Here is a 17,038-nt window from a genome sequence, read left to right on the forward strand (position 1 = left end):
GGACCTGGTCTGGGTCCCTGAGGAAGGAGAGGAGGATCCCAGTGGGTCAGCAGGGCCTGGCTTTCAGTTGCTCCTTGCAGGGACAGCAATTTTTGCTACATCCAGCCGATCTCACCCTCTGCATCACTGCTGAGACCCCACAGATCTGAGCTCTGCTGCCCATCCTGCCCTCTCCTCCCTCCCAGCTGCTGGCCAGTGTTCCCAAGTGTTCGGTAGCGTGTGTTTGTGCATCTGCTGTGGGAGGGGTCTCTCCAGGGAGACGTTCCCTTGTCTTCCTGTCCTGTGCTGACAACATCTGTCCCCATGGGTCCTCACCTGCACCAAGAGCAGTGCTGTGCCTAAAAACTAATGAGACCATTCACCTCCCTGTGAAGGGCCAAGCCCTTTTCCCTTGGGGAATATTGTGATGGCTGCCCTGCAACGTGGCTGCACTGACCCTTCTCTGGTTTGCAGGAAGCGTTATCGGTGGTGAGCGAAGACCAGTCCCTGTTCGAGTGTGCCTACGGATCACCCCACCTTGCCAAGACAGAGATGACGGCCTCCTCCTCCAGTGAATATGGGCAGACCTCAAAGATGAGCCCACGTGTCCCCCAGCAGGACTGGTTGTCACAGCCCCCAGCCAGAGTCACCATCAAGATGGAGTGTAACCCCAACCAGGTTAACGGGTCAAGGTAATAAGGCTGGTGGTGGCTCGAGAACAGGGGTTTTGTGATGGGTGTGGCTCAGTTGTCTAAATCTGCGTGTTTAGCACCATTTTAGGTGCCTCAGGATATCCTGCCAGGCCACTGCTGCCATCCCAGAACGCTCCAGTTTACCCTACCTTGTCCTGCCAGCCCTGTTCAGGTGTTCCAGAGGGTCTAAAATGCTGCTACAGGCACAGACTTCTCATGAGCTTGTGCAATACCTTTCCTCTGACTGTGGATAATTTTTGGATGTGAATTTGCTTTGCGCACCAGGTGAAAGAGCACATATTAAAGTTAATAAAATGGGGATTTGCCGTAGCCTGGAGCAGCACCATTGATCCATTGAAGGCTGTGGTGTGTGTGATCTAACACTGCATGGAAGTTGTCAAATCCAGCCATTTGGGCACTTGCCTTTGCTCCAAATATAACCAAACAGGGAAACATTGGAATTAAATTCATGTAATGGCAGAGGGAGTGAACTATTGATCTTTACTTTTGTATTTACTGTAAAAATAATGCCAAAAAGTGGAGCTGGATTTAAGAACTTGGGCTGAAAAAGCAACATAAATATGGAGGCAGGCAGGGGAGTAGAAAGGAGCAGGAAAATGAATTGCTCAGCTCAACAGGCAGTAGCCACAGAGTGTATGTGCATTAACTGTTGTCTCAGGACATTTTTTTAGGAATGTCACTATAAAGGAGACCTGAATCAATTAGGCTGACAGGGTATTGCAGTGGATTTTTGGATGTTGACTGGTGGCTTTCCCAAGCTCAGGAGCGCCCTGTGGGACATCTAACAAAACACAATGCAGATTTGTGTTTTTTATTTTTAAGGAAACTATCCAAACAAGTGCTTTCCTGTTTAAAATGCCTGACTGTCTTTAAAACAGTTTCCCTTTGGTGTTGCTGAAGGGCAAAGGTCCAGAAGAGTCAGTTGCTGACAATTGTACCAGTGGAGCCTGTGCTTCACATCTCTCTGTCACAAACACCTGCATTTTAATCTCATCTCCCAGGATCAGTTGTTCAGGAAAACCTCAGCCCTGGGCTCTGCGGTTGCTGTTCACACTTGCTGTGCTGATGTGATGAGCAGCACAAGCAGGGCAAAGTGGTCTGACAGCTTATCACACCTCCTCTGTTCAGTGGTGAGGATGGAAATTGTGCTGAAGTCAAATCAGAATTTCCAGTGAGTAGTCAAAGATTTGAGATATGTAGAAATAATAGGGGTGAGCTGAAGTTACAAAGAATTGGAGGAGGTCTTCTTGTAAGGCTGCTTATTCAGAAGTTCAAGTGTCTTTAATTCAGTGTCTTTTTAATTTTTTATTTTGTGCTAAGCAAATGCAGAGGTATAATCACAAATGAAGTATTGATTCAATATCAGTCTTACCTGCTTCCTAAAATTGCCTTTTAAGTATTTGTGCTGGCTTTTCTGTAAGAGAACTGATCGCAGTTTCCCTCAGTGTAAATTCCTAAAGGCGCATTAGAGTAGATAATTATTATTAGATAACAATGTTACTTGTTGCTGAGAGGTTTAGGCTGGAGAGCAGGGAAAGGTTCTTCCCCCAGAGGCTGCTGGGCACTGCCCAGGCTCCCCAGGGAATGGGCACGGCCCCGAGGCTGCCAGAGCTCCAGGAGCGTTTGGACAGCGCTGCCAGGGATGCCCAGGCTGGGATTGCTGGGGGGTCTGGGCAGGGCCAGAGCTTGCACTGGCTGATCCCTGTGGGTCCCTTCCAACTCAGAATATTCTGTGATTCTATAATTTCTCCTTGTTTTTTGCTGTTTTCTATTAGTGCATGCATTCACTGAATCGCTCAGGAGGATGCTCTGGCTCCCTGCAGTCAGTAGACAGGAGGTGGCTTTGGTTTCAGCTGCCAAATTTCCCCTTTGTGTAGAGAGGTGTCTGCATTTCCTTTAGAGGTGTCTGCAGTGTCCTCATAAAATGCTTGTGCATGTGGAGAGGGACCCTTCATCAGGAACTGGAGGGCCAGGAGCCAGGGAATGGCTTCCCAGTGCCAGAGGGCAGGGCTGGATGGGAGATTGGGCAGGAATTGTTCCCTGGCAGGGTGGGCAGGCCCTGGCACAGGGTGCCCAGAGCAGCTGGGGCTGCCCCTGGATCCCTGGCAGTGCCCAAGGCCAGGCTGGACATTGGGGCTTGGAGCAGCCTGGCACAGTGGAAGGTGTTTGATTATTAATCTTGAATTCTTTTACAGCCTTCCCTGTTGAAAGAGCACTGCAGAGTTCCTAACTGGAGACAACAAAGAAAATTCGTACTTTGCTACAGCTCCTAAGTCATGACTTGCTGAAAAAGAAACAAATAAAATCACTTGCAAGCTAAAAAAAAAAAAAAAAAAAATTAGCCCAACAACAAAAAATACTGCATGCATATATTGCATGCTCATACTATACACAAAAATAATAAAAAGATCTAATTTAAAAACACTGTATTTCATCAGAGAAGTTTTAATTTATTGGGTCTAACTCATGCCTGAAAAAATAGATCTTAGTACTACACTTTTAATGGAGAAACTAACACTGCCAAGCAACAAAAATAAATATGTTGTGGCACTTCTAAACCTCACATACATGTGTGTATGTAATATGTAGTGTTATTACACTCTGGGAATTAGAATGTGGTATTCCTGCCACTTTTAGGGGGAAAAAAGTGTATCAGATAGTGCTACCCTGCCTTTCTGTAGGTTACTTTGCAATTTCTTTTCTGCAGAAGCTTTCCCCACCCTCCTCCTTTGCAGTCCACAGACTTTTTCCTTAAATGATATTCAGTGATAATATTTCCTCAGTTCTTAAAATGCTTTGTGTGTTAAATATTAACACAAGCAGTACCTGGAGCGCTTAGAGCTGCATTTCTTTTTTAGTAAAACGGTACCTGCTCTGTTTAGACCCCTTTTAAAACCTGAGTCATCCCAGAGGAGTCTAAAATATGACCCTACATTGCAGAGCCATGCAAGTGCTTCCTCGAGGATCTCCAGGGTATCCTCTGTAATTGCCTTCCCTCAGGGGCACCTGAATCTGAATAATTCAGGATGCAAAGCAGGGAATGAGATCCCACAAAGTGGTGGCCAGGGAGAAGTTAACATTGCAATTTTTTACTGTCCAGCTCTCCCTTCTCCCTGTGTCAGTGCTTCCTGGCCATATAGTCTGTCCTTTGGAAGAGGGTATAACATTTTAGGAGCATATTGAGCCCCTTAGCCATCCCCAATTAAGCACCCACTCAGAGAAGAAATGTGCCCCCTCTGCTAGGACTTTCCCCAGATACACTTTGGCTGTAATTGCCCTACATTAAATTTCAAAACATAAGGGTCTCAGAGCTGGCATTCCTGTGAATACTAAAGAAATTCCATTAGAATGAAATTAAAGGGTTATTTTCAGTGTGCTGTATGGGGATTAGCTACCCACTTTTCTTTAACAATAACAGTATTTTTCAAGCTAAACCCCGCTGCCCAGCACCACAAAATATAGCCTGGGGGCTTACCTTAAATTAAATAAAGCAAGGAAAGTTTAAATTAAAGCTGTCATTTACCTGGCTGTTGTTGCATGTATAATGCAGGTTGTCACAGGTATCAAATTGAGTTTCTTTAAATACATTATGTTGGTGCAGCCATTCTGTTCCTCTCAGGTACATAAATCTAATGAGACCCTTTGTGCCACCCTACAGTCAATCTTTCACCTGAATGCAATAATCCTGTTTCCTGCTATTTATTGCTCCTGGGTCAGGCCAAAAGATTCACCCTGTAGTATAAATCTGGAGGTTGCATATGCCACACTGGTACTGGGCTGTTTATTGTTCTTTATATATTTTATCAAATTAGGCACGAGCAATTCTGCCACAATGAGTGCAATTCACGTCATGCATTTAGGGAGAAATTCACTCTGTGGAAATGCTCTCATGAGGCTCTGGGTACTGCTCAAACAACACTTAAATCCATGGATTTCCCAGTGATCCTGGAATACACTCGCCCATGGGGCTCTGCCATGCCCATGGGTGGGACTACACAAAGGTAGCTTGGAATAATAACATTTACTGTAGGTAATCCATCTTTTTCAGGCAGGCTGAAGTGGAACACAGAGTCTTATTCAGGCCACAGATAAATTTCTCTTGCCATGAGGAGCATGATGATTTCATTGAAGAAGTATTTTGAAAGTTAACTGCAGTGAAAGCACAGCAGAAGCTTTCCAACATCAGCTTGGCTGATAGAGAAGTTTTAAAGAAATGCCAGAAATAATTAGTTGTCCTTAGGATTTAATCATGTGCAAAATGTTGATTTAAGTGCTACCAGTTGTTGCTTGAAAACCATTTAAGAATGAAATTATCACTTAATACATCTTTTGTGCTGGCTCTTTGGGGAAATACCATTTTTCTCTGCATGTATCTGCCTGAATTTTCATCAAAGAGCCTCTGTACTCGCTGGGTTCAGTACGTCTGGCACACAGGAGGACTTTTCAGAGTCCAGGGTGAACTTGAGTTTTCTTGCTGGTGTTTTTTTTTCTCTTTTCCCCTTGACGTAAAGTCTCCCAAGGAGTAGATTTTTTGAGCTGTACAAGCCAGCAAATTGGAATGGGGAGCACTTGAGGTACCTTGCATTATTGAGATGTGCCCAGGCACTGGGGAGGGAAGCATTCATCCATATGAAGCTCTGTATTCCAGCAGATCATCCTGCTCCCAGGAGCCAGACTGGCAGGCTTTAAGCTGTAGGAGGCACCTGTGCATCATGATGTGATACTGGTGGGTCTAATTAGAGTATTTAAGCAGCTCCACAGAATCACAAAATCACTGAATCATGGAATTGTTGGGGTTGGAAGGTGCCTCTAGAGATCATCCTTGTTGCCAAGGCAGGGTCACCTGGAGCAAGTGACACAGGAAGGCATTCAGGTGGGTTTGGAATGTCTGCAGAGAGGGAGACTCCATGTTCTTCCTGGGCAGCTGTTCAGTGCTCTGCCACCCTCAAAGTAAAGAAATTCTTCCTCCTGTTGAGGTGGAACTTCTCATGGTTCAGTTTATGGCCATTGCTCCTCATTCTGTCACTGAAAATTCTGGCCCCATCCTCTTGACCCCCACCTTGAGAGCATCCAGCATGGGAGGGACAGGGCTGATGTGCAGCCCTCACCCTGACATCCCTTGTTTTCCCAAGGCACGGCTTTTTCCACCCCTGGAGCACAACCCCGCGGTGGGGGCACGGTGCCACGTCCCTTCCACATCTGGTGGCACACCACCGGCATCCAGCCCTGGGATTCCTGGGAAACCTCAGCTCAGACTAAACAACAAGCCTGGCCCAAAACCCCCAGCAGGCCCTTGCAAGTCTCCAGCAGAGTCAGCCCCTGCAGCAGCCCAGGGCAGAGCTGGGAGATGTGTCCTAAGAGGATGATTTTCTTTGTTGGAGCTGCCTGGGTAAAGTATTATTAATGTTGGGTAAAAAGATGTTGGTTATCTCAGACTGATAATCCTTTTTCCCAAAGACTGGGTGGTTGGTGGAGTGGCTGGCTACCAAGGTGGAAAAATGGCAAAGTCAGGGATGTGTGGCTGCTTCAAGAAGCTCCTCTTTGCTCTGAAAATCCACCAGCTTAACATGAGCACTTTCATGCGTGTGTGGGCATGGTTTGGCTCTGTTCTTGAGGCAAACGTGTTGCTAAGGAGAAAAACAAACTCAGTTCACTAATACTACAACTATTTTATTTTTTTGGAAGCTTTTTGGGGGGTGCTGGGCTGGCAGGTGCTAAATAAGAAGTTTTCCACTGTGGGATAATGGGCTCATTCAAAATTATCATGGCGACATTCACGATTGACCACTGACTTTCCAGCAACCAAAGGCTTTCAGATGGGCAGTGAAATATAAAAATAGTCTTCAAATAATGACATAGGAGCCCACAAGAGTTGTGATTGCTGTCATTATTTAGGACTCTTTCCATCATTGCTTTTGATTTGCTGTACAGGATTTACTGTGTCCAGAGCACTTAAGAGCTGGGCGTGAGTTTTCTCCTCTGCCCCGTCATTAGTGGGTGTTTCATTTTGATCAGGGCAGCATCAGTGGGGGTGTTCGGTATTCAAAGTTTGGGAATAGCTTTTTAAGACAAAACAGAAGGTAAGGAAAAGTGGCTGCTCATGGGCTTTAGCATTTTGCACCCTCACAGCCCCTTAGTGCTAATCATGAAAATCAGCAGACATTCCACAGACAGGGGGGATTATGGTTTCCATACAAGATGTCACTTCTGTTTATGCTCTATTTTCCTAACTTTCTATATGATCCCTGCCCACAAAAGAAGGCACGTGTGGTTTGGGAAGGGCCTCATCTCCTGGTATTTCATATTTTACGAAACCACAAATACAACAGCCTTACAAGCTCTTGAAATGAAATACAATTTGAGAAATGTAATCCATTACCATCATAATAGAATTTCTATAAAAATAATAAAAGAAAAACAAGAGAAAATAGGTCCTGAAAGTTATAGGCCAAGTGGGAAGTCATTGTGGCTTTGGCCTAGCTATCACCATGTCAAACCTCAGCCTTGTCCCAGGCAGCAATCTAATTTTAAATTATGTATATACAGAACATCATTTCTTAGCTTTGGCTTTTCGTGACCCCCTTCCCTGCTTTCCCTTTCTTCACTCCAACCTGACACGTAAGAAATATTGAAGTGTTTGCACTAATGGAGAAATGACAACGTGCAGTCAAACTTAAACCAGCTGTTTCCCCACACTGTGAGCACAAAGAGCCAGGCTGGGAATATTTATAGCTTGACTGGCCTCTAGTGAGCCAGATGCTGACTGCCTTCATTTGCCACCATGGCCTTGAGGCTCAAGGCAGCTGTGGGTTGCAAGATAGCTGGGGAAAGCTCAGGGGAAGAAAATAAAAAAGAAAATTAAAAGATTGAATTAGCCAAAATTATTATTTAATTGGAGATGGATGGTTGCTGTGTGTACAGCTCAGTAAAAAAGCACCTTCTGTTTTGCTCACAGAAAGCCAACAACTCTCTGTGTGCTGTCACGGGAGAAAGGAACCAGAGGTGCCTCCAGGTGACATCTCTGAGTGACCCTGGGCCAACCCCATGTAACCCTGAGCACCCACCGAGCCCAGGGCACCCCACACAGAGGTGTTTGCCCCTGTTTTGGGTGCTCTGTTTGCAGGGGGATGCCCCCTTCCCTCCTCGCCATGGCCATGGCCTGTTGGGGCTGCTGGACCATGCCAAGCCCTACATGGAGCAGAGCAGTGCCATGACTTGAGTAGCCCAGGGGAGGCTACAGTTTTCTTTTTTCTTTTCTTTTGTCTTCTTAGGGCTGCTTTTGACACCTTATAGCAAAGATTAGCCATGGCTTCAGCAGCAGCTTAAGCAGCTTTAGCCCGTGGTGTGTTTCTGAGGGACTTCCCTGCCTTCCACAGACCTGGCAGCTTGTTCCCACCCTGGCCATCCCTTTTCCAGTTACTTACTCACCCATTTATTTACTTCTTTGTGTACAGCTCCCCAGCCCAGTACACTGAGCAGTGGGGCAGGAGCCTGTGGGAGCACCCCAGGGAGATTTTGACCAGTGTGAGTTTTCTGGCATTTTCATGCCTCTGTTGTGCTGGACTTCTCTGTGGGAAATTTTGCTCTCACAAGAAGTCTTGGAAGGGAGTCCAGAGGAGGCACCAGGATGAGCAGAGGGATGGAGCAGCTCTGCTGGGAGGAAAGGCTGTGAGAGCTGGGATTGTTCAGCCTGGAGAGGAGAAGCTTTGGGCTGAGCTCAGGGTGGCCTTGCAGGGCCTGAAGGAGCTGCAGGAAAGCTGGAGAGAGACAATTCCCAAGGCATGGAGGGCCAGGAGCCAGGGAATGGCTTCCCAGTGCCAGAGGGCAGGGCTGGATGGGAGATTGGGCAGGAATTGTTCCCTGGCAGGGTGGGCAGGCCCTGGCACAGGGTGCCCAGAGCAGCTGGGGCTGCCCCTGGATCCCTGGCAGTGCCCAAGGCCAGGCTGGACATTGGGGCTTGGAGCAGCCTGGCACAGTGGAAGGTGTCCCTGCCATGGCAGGGGGGTGGAACAAGGTGATCTTTAAGTTCCCTTCCAACCCAAACCATTCTGGGATTCTCTGAGAAGTGTTGATGCCTCTGAAATCACGCCTGGAAGTGCTTTTCAGAGTCTTAGCACAGGCTCCTTCTCACCAGGGAGGGTCTGGCTATCCCCACTGTATCTCAGAGTAATGAATCTCAGGGAAGTTTCAGGTTTTTTCTTCTTCTTTTCAGTGACAAACTCTTTGGGGAGGCAGCACTGACCGAATTCACTACAACGTGAGCAGGCTGCAGTGAATGAGGATGAGGCTGAGCAAGCTTTGCAATGCCCTCGGTATGAGCTGACCTTGTAGCAGCCTCTGTAATCCAAGCTGTGCTTATTAAATAAACTTCTGAAGACATGTAGATATTTGGAGAATACATTTTTTCTCGTTTATTTCCCTCTGAAACTCAGAAATATTAAATAGAGGAGTTTATACAACAGGAATGACATATGTAGGGTTTTGCTGATTCCTAATCTGAATTTCTCTGACACCTTGCACTTGGACACAACACAGGTGTTTTATGTCACATGGGGAAAATAGTAGCATAGTGGAAAGGAAAAAGTGTGTTTCATGCACTTATTTATGAACTTACATCTGCTTTCATCAGAGTCAATGGCTGGCAAAACTCCAATCAGCTTTGGTAGGAGTGGGTGATAAATTTAACCATCAAATCAGCTTGATTTTGAGTAACCCGGTATAAAGGTGAGGCTTTCAAGGTCCAAGGAGAAAATACTTTCTCAGCAGACATTTATCAGCTCAAGACTGGACAAAGTGTTCTTGGGTACCATGATTGTGTGTAGTCCTACCTCTTTTTAATTTTTTTTTTTTTTGTGAATTCCAGGTGTAACAGTATATTTACAAAGGGCAAAAATAACAGGCAGCCGTGAAGAAAAACACCTCTGGTTTCATTTCAGACCTGGAGCTGGGGATGAATCACTGCAGAGCTGCACCCTTCACTCTGGGCACACTTTCCAAAAGCTGCTTTTCCACCCTGCTCCCCCAGTGGTTCAGAAATAAAGCAGACTCACAGAAAGTCCTAAAAAAACCCCTTTGTAGACAATCACTCTCTTGTTGTTCTGGGCACTAGAAACACCATTTTCTTGCGTCTGCTTGCGTTTTCAGTTTTGCTTTCTGTACTGTAGAAGTTTGTTCCAGGCAGTTGAGTTAAGCCTTGGCTCAGTGTTTAGGGCACACACTCAATTTGAGTAGTCCTGTTAAATCCCACAGAGCTGATTCCGTGCCTGAAATTAAGCGTGGTCTTAGGAGATTTGATGGATGGGGGATTTGCTTGTCCACCCAGCGAGCTGAAGGGACAAAACCCTTGACCATCTGCTTCTGGATTTTAATGAAAAGTTATGACTTACTTATGATCTTCTTCCCCACCCCTGTCTGTTTATATTCAGATCAAAAAAGCATCTCAGAAGCCCTGTCAGATTGCCAAAAGCTGTGTGCTACTGGATCTTTCACATCATTTACTGCTCAGTGTTTACAAGAGTGTTTTAATGCACCATTGCCTGTAGAAGTGCTGTAGGCTGCTACTGATGGGATATTTCACTTTGGAGTCCCTCTATCCCCGGTTTCTGTCCCCAGAAAAAAAAACCAAAATTAAATAGTTAAGCTAAAGGATGTTGCTAGCTCTCTGTTTCTAAAAATTCAGTGTATGGGCCAAATAGTTCTTTGTAACAGAACCGTTTTGGGGAGTCATAGCCCACATCTGCACAGGTATAAGGGCAGGTGGTGGAGGATGTTCCCAAATATCCATAATTTAAAGTGCAGACTCACTCATGCATTTATGCCATTCGTATTTGTGAAAGGGAAGCAGAAGAAGCCAACATTTCACTCACAAGGAGTCATCACAAAAGCTCTTCTTCAGCGTTTGTGTCTGAAACAAAAAGCAGCTTTGTTTTGCTCAGCTCTGTTTGGACAGAAATAGGCTGCATCCCAAGGTTATATTTAGTGGTGTGTGGTAGGAGAGCAAAACTAAACCTGAGAAAACATTGCCCAAGTGCTCTGGTTGTGAGAGGAAGGGCTGAATTCACCACCACGCAGTGGCAGGTGCTGACTGTGTTTTCCCTCGTGGTTGTTTTTCAGTCCTGTGGCTGACAGAGCAGTCGCAGGGCTTTTACACAGGGCAGGTTTCATATGTGATGTGTTTAGAGGCATCTTGGAAAAAGTGTGCTAAGCCAACATTTTCCAGGCAACATTCAAGGCCCTCTTCCTTCTCCTAAAGAAGATTTTGTCATCCATTGAATGACATCTTGTGACATATTTTATTTTTAAACTGAAAGTCATCAGCAGGTGATTTTTTTTCTTTAATATCTATCTTAACACAGAAGGGTAAACTTAGTGGGACCACTGGGTAGAAAAGAAATTGCTGTTATTAATTAAGATGTGCACTAAGTATCTCAGCTTCCTTAGTACTTGGTATTTTTTCAAAACACGCGTGTGAGAATTATAACTGTGTTAGTTCCTGAGCCAAGGCAGTGCTGAGCAGTCAACACAAGGGGCCTGAAAGGGGCTCCAGGAGAGCTGGAGAGGGACTTTGGACAAGGCATGGAGTGACAGGACAAGGGGGAAAGTCCTTAAAGTGAAGGAGGGCAGGGCTGGATGGGAGATTGGGCAGGAATTGTTCCCTGGCAGGGTGGGCAGGCCCTGGCACAGGGTGCCCAGAGCAGCTGGGGCTGCCCCTGGATCCCTGGCAGTGCCCAAGGCCAGGCTGGACATTGGGGCTTGGAGCAGCCTGGCACAGTGGGAGGTGTCCCTGCCCATGGCAAGGGTAGCACTGGATGGGCTTTCAGGTCCCTTCCAGTCCAAACCACTCTGTGATTCCATGATTCCATGAATCTGTGACTTGCCTCTTGTTTAGTGAGACCACGGCACAATTTCAGGAGTTAAATGGCAGGACTAAAAGAAAGCTTGTTAGTAATGAGGTATTGCTAAAGAAACCAAGCCCCAGCTAACACCCTCCTTCCCTTGCCAAACAGCCTCCTTACATTTAAAGGTATTCCCCATGGCTGAGTTCTTTATTTTGACTTTTGTAACAATTTTTCTCCTTCTGATGAAACACGTTGTAGACATTAAATTAAGGGACAAATATGTCTGTGTCTGCCAGAAAGAAAACTGTGATGCAATTAAAATGCCATTAGGGAACCCCCTGTGGGATGTTAAACCTAAAGACTCTATTCAGAGAGCAAAGCCAAAATTAAAGAGGTGTCTGGTTGCAGATCCTCTGCAGATTTCCCTGTCTTGACTACAGTACCATGGAGACTGAGCTAGTCAGGAGCTGAAAGGTTTTTCCAGTCATGCGTGTGGTATTTTGAATCATGGCTTTGGCAAATGTTCCCTTTTTTTGTGAGCCTTACGTAGGAATGTGAATACATTGCATGACATGAAGTGCAACTGAGTGTGGAACAATGATGGCAGTGGAGGTGGGCAGCTCTCCAAGCCTTGGACTGCTTGGACAACGGCAACAAAGAATAGTTTTCCCCCAGAAAATGTGAATTAAGTGCATTAAGTGTTTCTCAGTTGTCTCTGAGATGTTTGGAGAGGGAAGTTGCAGCTCCTTGCAGCCACCAGGCTGAACAAGCTCATGACCAAACCTCCATTCCATGTCTGGAATTAAATTATTAGTGTTTATAATTTCTGAAGAGATCTGAGAGCCTGATCCTGTGATAATAAAAATCAATATATGGTCCACTGAACCTGGTTGGTGATTTTAGACAACTGGAGCAATCAGCAGAGTCACTGGGTGGGGGGTACTGAGTTTCCAGGTGCTCGACTCCCAGTTTTCCATTTCATTCCAGGTGATTCTCTGCAGGTGATATTAATAAGGACTGGAATAATAATGGAAGCACACCTTTCTTGTATGCCTAGGAATTCTCCAGATGACTGCAGCGTGGCAAAAGGAGGGAAGATGGTGAGCAGCTCAGACAGTGTTGGGATGAACTATGGAAACTACATGGAGGAGAAGCACGTTCCACCCCCAAACATGACGACCAATGAACGAAGAGTCATTGTGCCAGCAGGTTAGACCCTCTGCACCAAAATGGCATGCTAAAAAAAGCATTTCTCTCCAGTCTACTAAGATTATTTAAGAGGGTCTGGAGAAAATTACCAAGGCAGGTGATCAGGAGGAAAAGAGCAGTAATTTGTAGGGGTTATTGAGAGAATGAGCTGAGAGGGATCACAGTGGGAACACCTCCAATCTGTTCTTCTCATTTCAGCAGCAGAATGGGCTGATAAAAGGCACTCAGATCTTATCTGAGTCCTATAGCTCCTTTTGGAGGATTTCACCCTAAAGTGGGCAAAAGGAAGAGCCACTTCTATTTCTTATCCCTTGGACAAGCTGGGCACGAGGTGTGTGGGAGAGAGAGAAAGGATCACTGCAGCAAGGTTATCTGTGAAAATACCAAAACACAGTCATTTCTGTGGGACCAAACAGGGCATGAAAAGCCTTTATGTGGGTTATCCCCTGAGTCTGGGCAGCATAAAACATTTTAATAAGCAAACTGACAACTCCACTGCAATGTAAGAGCACAGTTGAGAAATTCTTGGTCAGCCTTGGCAGGCTTGGCTGTGGGATTCAGCAGTTCATGGGACAAGAAGGCTGCCTTCTTGTCACTTCTGGCTGCTTTGTCCTCCAAACAAACCTGGAATATTTTGCAGAATAATTAGCATGCCTGTTTCCAAGTCAAAGCATCATGGCATCTGTGGGTGTTCCTAAACCACAGGGTACGCACAGGGTAAACTCAACACCTGCAGCCAGGAGGGAATGCCTTGCTGCTGGTTCTTCTCCAGCAGAGAGGTGCCTGTCTGAAATATTTCTGCCTCTGCCATGTTGCTTAATATTCTTACAGTTTTTCAGTTGCTTACACATGCAAGAGTACTGACTGTGGCCAATTTTGCAAGCTGTGATTATTTCAGTTATTTGTCAAGAAAGGTGTGGACAAATCTGTTGCAGTGTCCCCTGCAATGGAATTGTCAATTCTGTTCTGGACACAGGAGAGTGATGCTCTGAATAATGAGTGTCCTGCCAACACTGAAATACACAACTTTTGAATGTTCTTCTAAAATATTCTTCTTCCTGGTGTTTGGCACTTTTTTTTTTAAAGTCTTTTAGTAATCCTTAGCACGGTTAGCTCAGCAAGGGATTTTTTATTCAGTGTATTCCTGGAGGTGTGTTTGAGGTGGATTTGAATGACTTCCAAGGAAGAAGATGGTCACAGTCACAGCCTTGCTGTTTTGAGGTCACTTAAAGAAATTATTGGGTGAAAATCAGTTGTTTTTGATTACTGCATAGGCAGTGGGCAGTTCATGTGGTAAAGTTAGAAGTAAAAAAGAAAAATTCACATTTCCAGCTGTGGTAACTTCCTGTTTATCATAAATAAGGAGTGTTTAAAAATACAGACATAATCAAAATATTTTGGTAAATTTCCTGGTGTTTGGTTGTTTACTTCAGACCAAACTAAAGTTTTCAGAGTTCTGTGCTGTAGGTGAGAAATCCCATCCAGACCTAAGATTTACCACCAGACTTGAATCCCTTCAGATTCCTGCTTATTTCATATCAGATGGAGGCATTATTTTAAATGGGTTTTGGTGGAATTCAGGAGGTTTCCACCTCTTTCAGACCAGACTCAACAACAGTCAAAATAGAGGGAATGGCACTGAAGTTGAGCCACAGAAAAGCTATTTAGGCTGTCATTTATGTCCCAGATTTTCTTGTGATGGGAAACAGCCAACTGACCTCCATGTTTGAGGATATCACAAACTCACAGAATCGCTAAGATGATAAGGCAGAAGCTCCTGAAGAATTTGTTTCCCCTTGGCTTTAATCTTTTTTCTGCAAAAAGTATAAATTCTTCATGGTAGGAGCCGAGGGACTTTTGTGTTGTTGGTTCCTTACTCAAGAACAAGGAAAAGTAGAATGGGAGAGAAATAGAAAATGAGGAATTTGGAGGAAAAATAAGAAGTGTAAGTTAAAATAAAGGATTCATGAAAAAACATTTTGCTTGAAATCTGGACTGTTTGGGGCTTTTTTGTCCCCACATGGTTTTGCCAGTACTTCAGGTGTTGAGTAAAAACCCACATGGGTGTAGCAATGTACAACACAGCAGTCTAGGAAAGAAAATGGAGAATATTTTAATATTCTAGTTAATATTATTAACTAGAGGCCCACCCTAGTTTGTGAAATAACTGCCCAAATCTGTGAGTGCTTACTTAACCTACCCCCAAGAAAGATTCGTTCAGACATGAGTGGAAACTTCACTTGAATAAAGATAAGGATTGAACAGAGAGTTTTGAAAATTGTTCAGCTACAGCTTGCGGTGCTGTCAGTGGGCCAGAAGCTCTGCTAATCTGTGGCTAAAAATGCCTAAAAACAATGAGGCAGAAGAGCTGAGTGGGAGAAGGAGCTCACTCAGCAGCACAGGGTTTGTTGTTAACACTCAGAGCTCACAGTTCTCCACAGTTGTTCTCCCTTGCACTCAGCACACCAAATTAATTCCTCCAGCAGTCAGTGAAGCGGGGATTATTTTGCAGTGGCCCAGTGCTGCAGCAATTCCCCTTCCCTGGCTCATTTTATGCTCTGTGGCCCCGCAGACCCCACGCTGTGGAGCACAGACCACGTGCGCCAGTGGCTGGAGTGGGCGGTGAAGGAGTACGGGCTGCCGGACGTGGACATCCTGCTCTTCCAGAACATCGACGGCAAGGAGCTCTGCAAAATGACCAAGGATGACTTCCAGAGGCTCACCCCCAGCTACAATGCAGACATCCTCCTGTCACACCTACACTACCTCAGAGAGAGTAAGCCAGTCCTCCGTCGTGTCTGCAGTCAATCCTAAATTTATTGCTGTGAATAGTTGGGTTTTCAAGTGTCTCTTGCAAGTGTTGCTGTTCCTAAGAACATAATAGGGAGCCCAGCCCAAATCCTAATGAGTTTGATGGAAAGATTCCCATTAATTTCACTCATGTTTCTCAAAGAGAAGAATTAGGGACTCTTCTATGTATCCATCTCAGAGAAAAATCAAGTTGAAGCTCACCATATTCAGCCGGAAGAAAAATCACGTAGGGTTCAGTGCTAATGTTTTTTCTGGTCACATACTCATTTCTTTCCATTTTAACTAAAAGAGAGTGCAAACATTGATTCATAAAGTGAATTCCAGGCATGATTCTAAGGACTGGCAGCAGTTTGCTGTACTCTGGATAGGATGGGGAAGATTTAACTGAATTGAATAAAAAAAATTCTGTAAATTCACGGAAAAAAAGGAACAGTCCCTGAAGTCCAAATGCAAATTAATTGTAGTGCATGGTTAGAATTTCAATGGGGAAAAAAGGGACTAGGGATTACCTGGCTTGAGGGCTTTCACCTAAGCTTGAGAAAAATTTGCCTCAGTTTAAAGAAGTTAAAACAAACATGGTTTTTAGAGAAAAAACCACCAAGCATTGCAACACCAGTGCGGTGCAGTCTCCTCCACACGCACACTATCAATAACCAGCCAGAAATTTTGTGCATTCATAATAATAAATTATGATTACCAGATAAATGAATGCTCTAATTTACCCTGTAGCCCACACACCTCCCTCCAAACTGCAGGCTGTTTAGATAGACTCACGTTCAGGCAATCCTGGCAGGGGAAAATATGGTTTAAGAAGATAATTCACGATTTTTTTTACATTTTGGTGTTGCTTTTTGTTTTGTTTTGTAGCTCCTCTTCCACATTTGACTTCAGATGATGTTGATAAGGCCTTACAAAACTCTCCACGGTTAATGCATGCTAGAAACACAGGTAATGCTGGCACTGCTCCCACTGCTGTAGGTCATCTTCTAAAAGCACAGGATTCCTTTCCATGGGCTGCTTGCTAAAAAATGGAAGTGGTAAATCAGGAGGGAGACGAGAGAATCCCCTCCCTGCTGTCTGTGTGTTTTCTGCACAGACACACAGAGAAAAGGTGAGATCACGCAGGGCCAGATGGTGCAAAAATGGTGCAAAAGTTTCTTGTGTCCTGCAAGAGAAAGGGGTCCCTGACACAGCATAAAACTGCAGGTTTGGTGCCTTTCACCTGAGGATTTTTTTGGTCCTTCTGTCTCATTCTACTGTCAGATCTACTCCACAGATCCCTAGAAGCTTCTTGGAGCTCAGAAGTGGTTTGGGCTCTGGGGCATGGGGGTGTATCCCCTCCCATGCAGTAAATATTATGTAAATCAATAAAATTGCTCTTTAAGCAGTTAGCTCATCTCATTTTCTGGCTGTGTGGGACTTGAGCTGGAATTTCCACTAAGTCTGATGTTGTAATCACCACTAAGTCTGATCTGAATGTAAAATGGT

At 45.0% G+C, this 17,038-nt stretch overlaps 1 protein-coding gene across 2 annotated transcripts in view; it reads left to right on the forward strand.

Moving 5' to 3' along the window:
• The window catches only part of ERG (ETS transcription factor ERG), a 58,585-nt gene that overhangs the window by 28,318 nt on the left and 13,229 nt on the right, over positions 1-17,038 (forward strand). Inside the window, exons 2-5 of one of the 2 annotated variants that reach the window (XM_082278156.1) lie at positions 454-671; positions 12,588-12,739; positions 15,312-15,515; positions 16,418-16,498. In XM_082278156.1, coding sequence (XP_082134282.1) covers positions 454-671; positions 12,588-12,739; positions 15,312-15,515; positions 16,418-16,498 — 655 coding nt within the window. The remainder of the gene's footprint in view (positions 1-453; positions 672-12,587; positions 12,740-15,311; positions 15,516-16,417; positions 16,499-17,038) is intronic. The other variant, XM_082278157.1, reaches the window with a different exon arrangement.

This window comes from Coloeus monedula (genome assembly GCF_965178545.1).
Source record: "Coloeus monedula genome assembly, chromosome: 3".
NCBI classification, from domain to species: domain Eukaryota; kingdom Metazoa; phylum Chordata; class Aves; order Passeriformes; family Corvidae; genus Coloeus; species Coloeus monedula.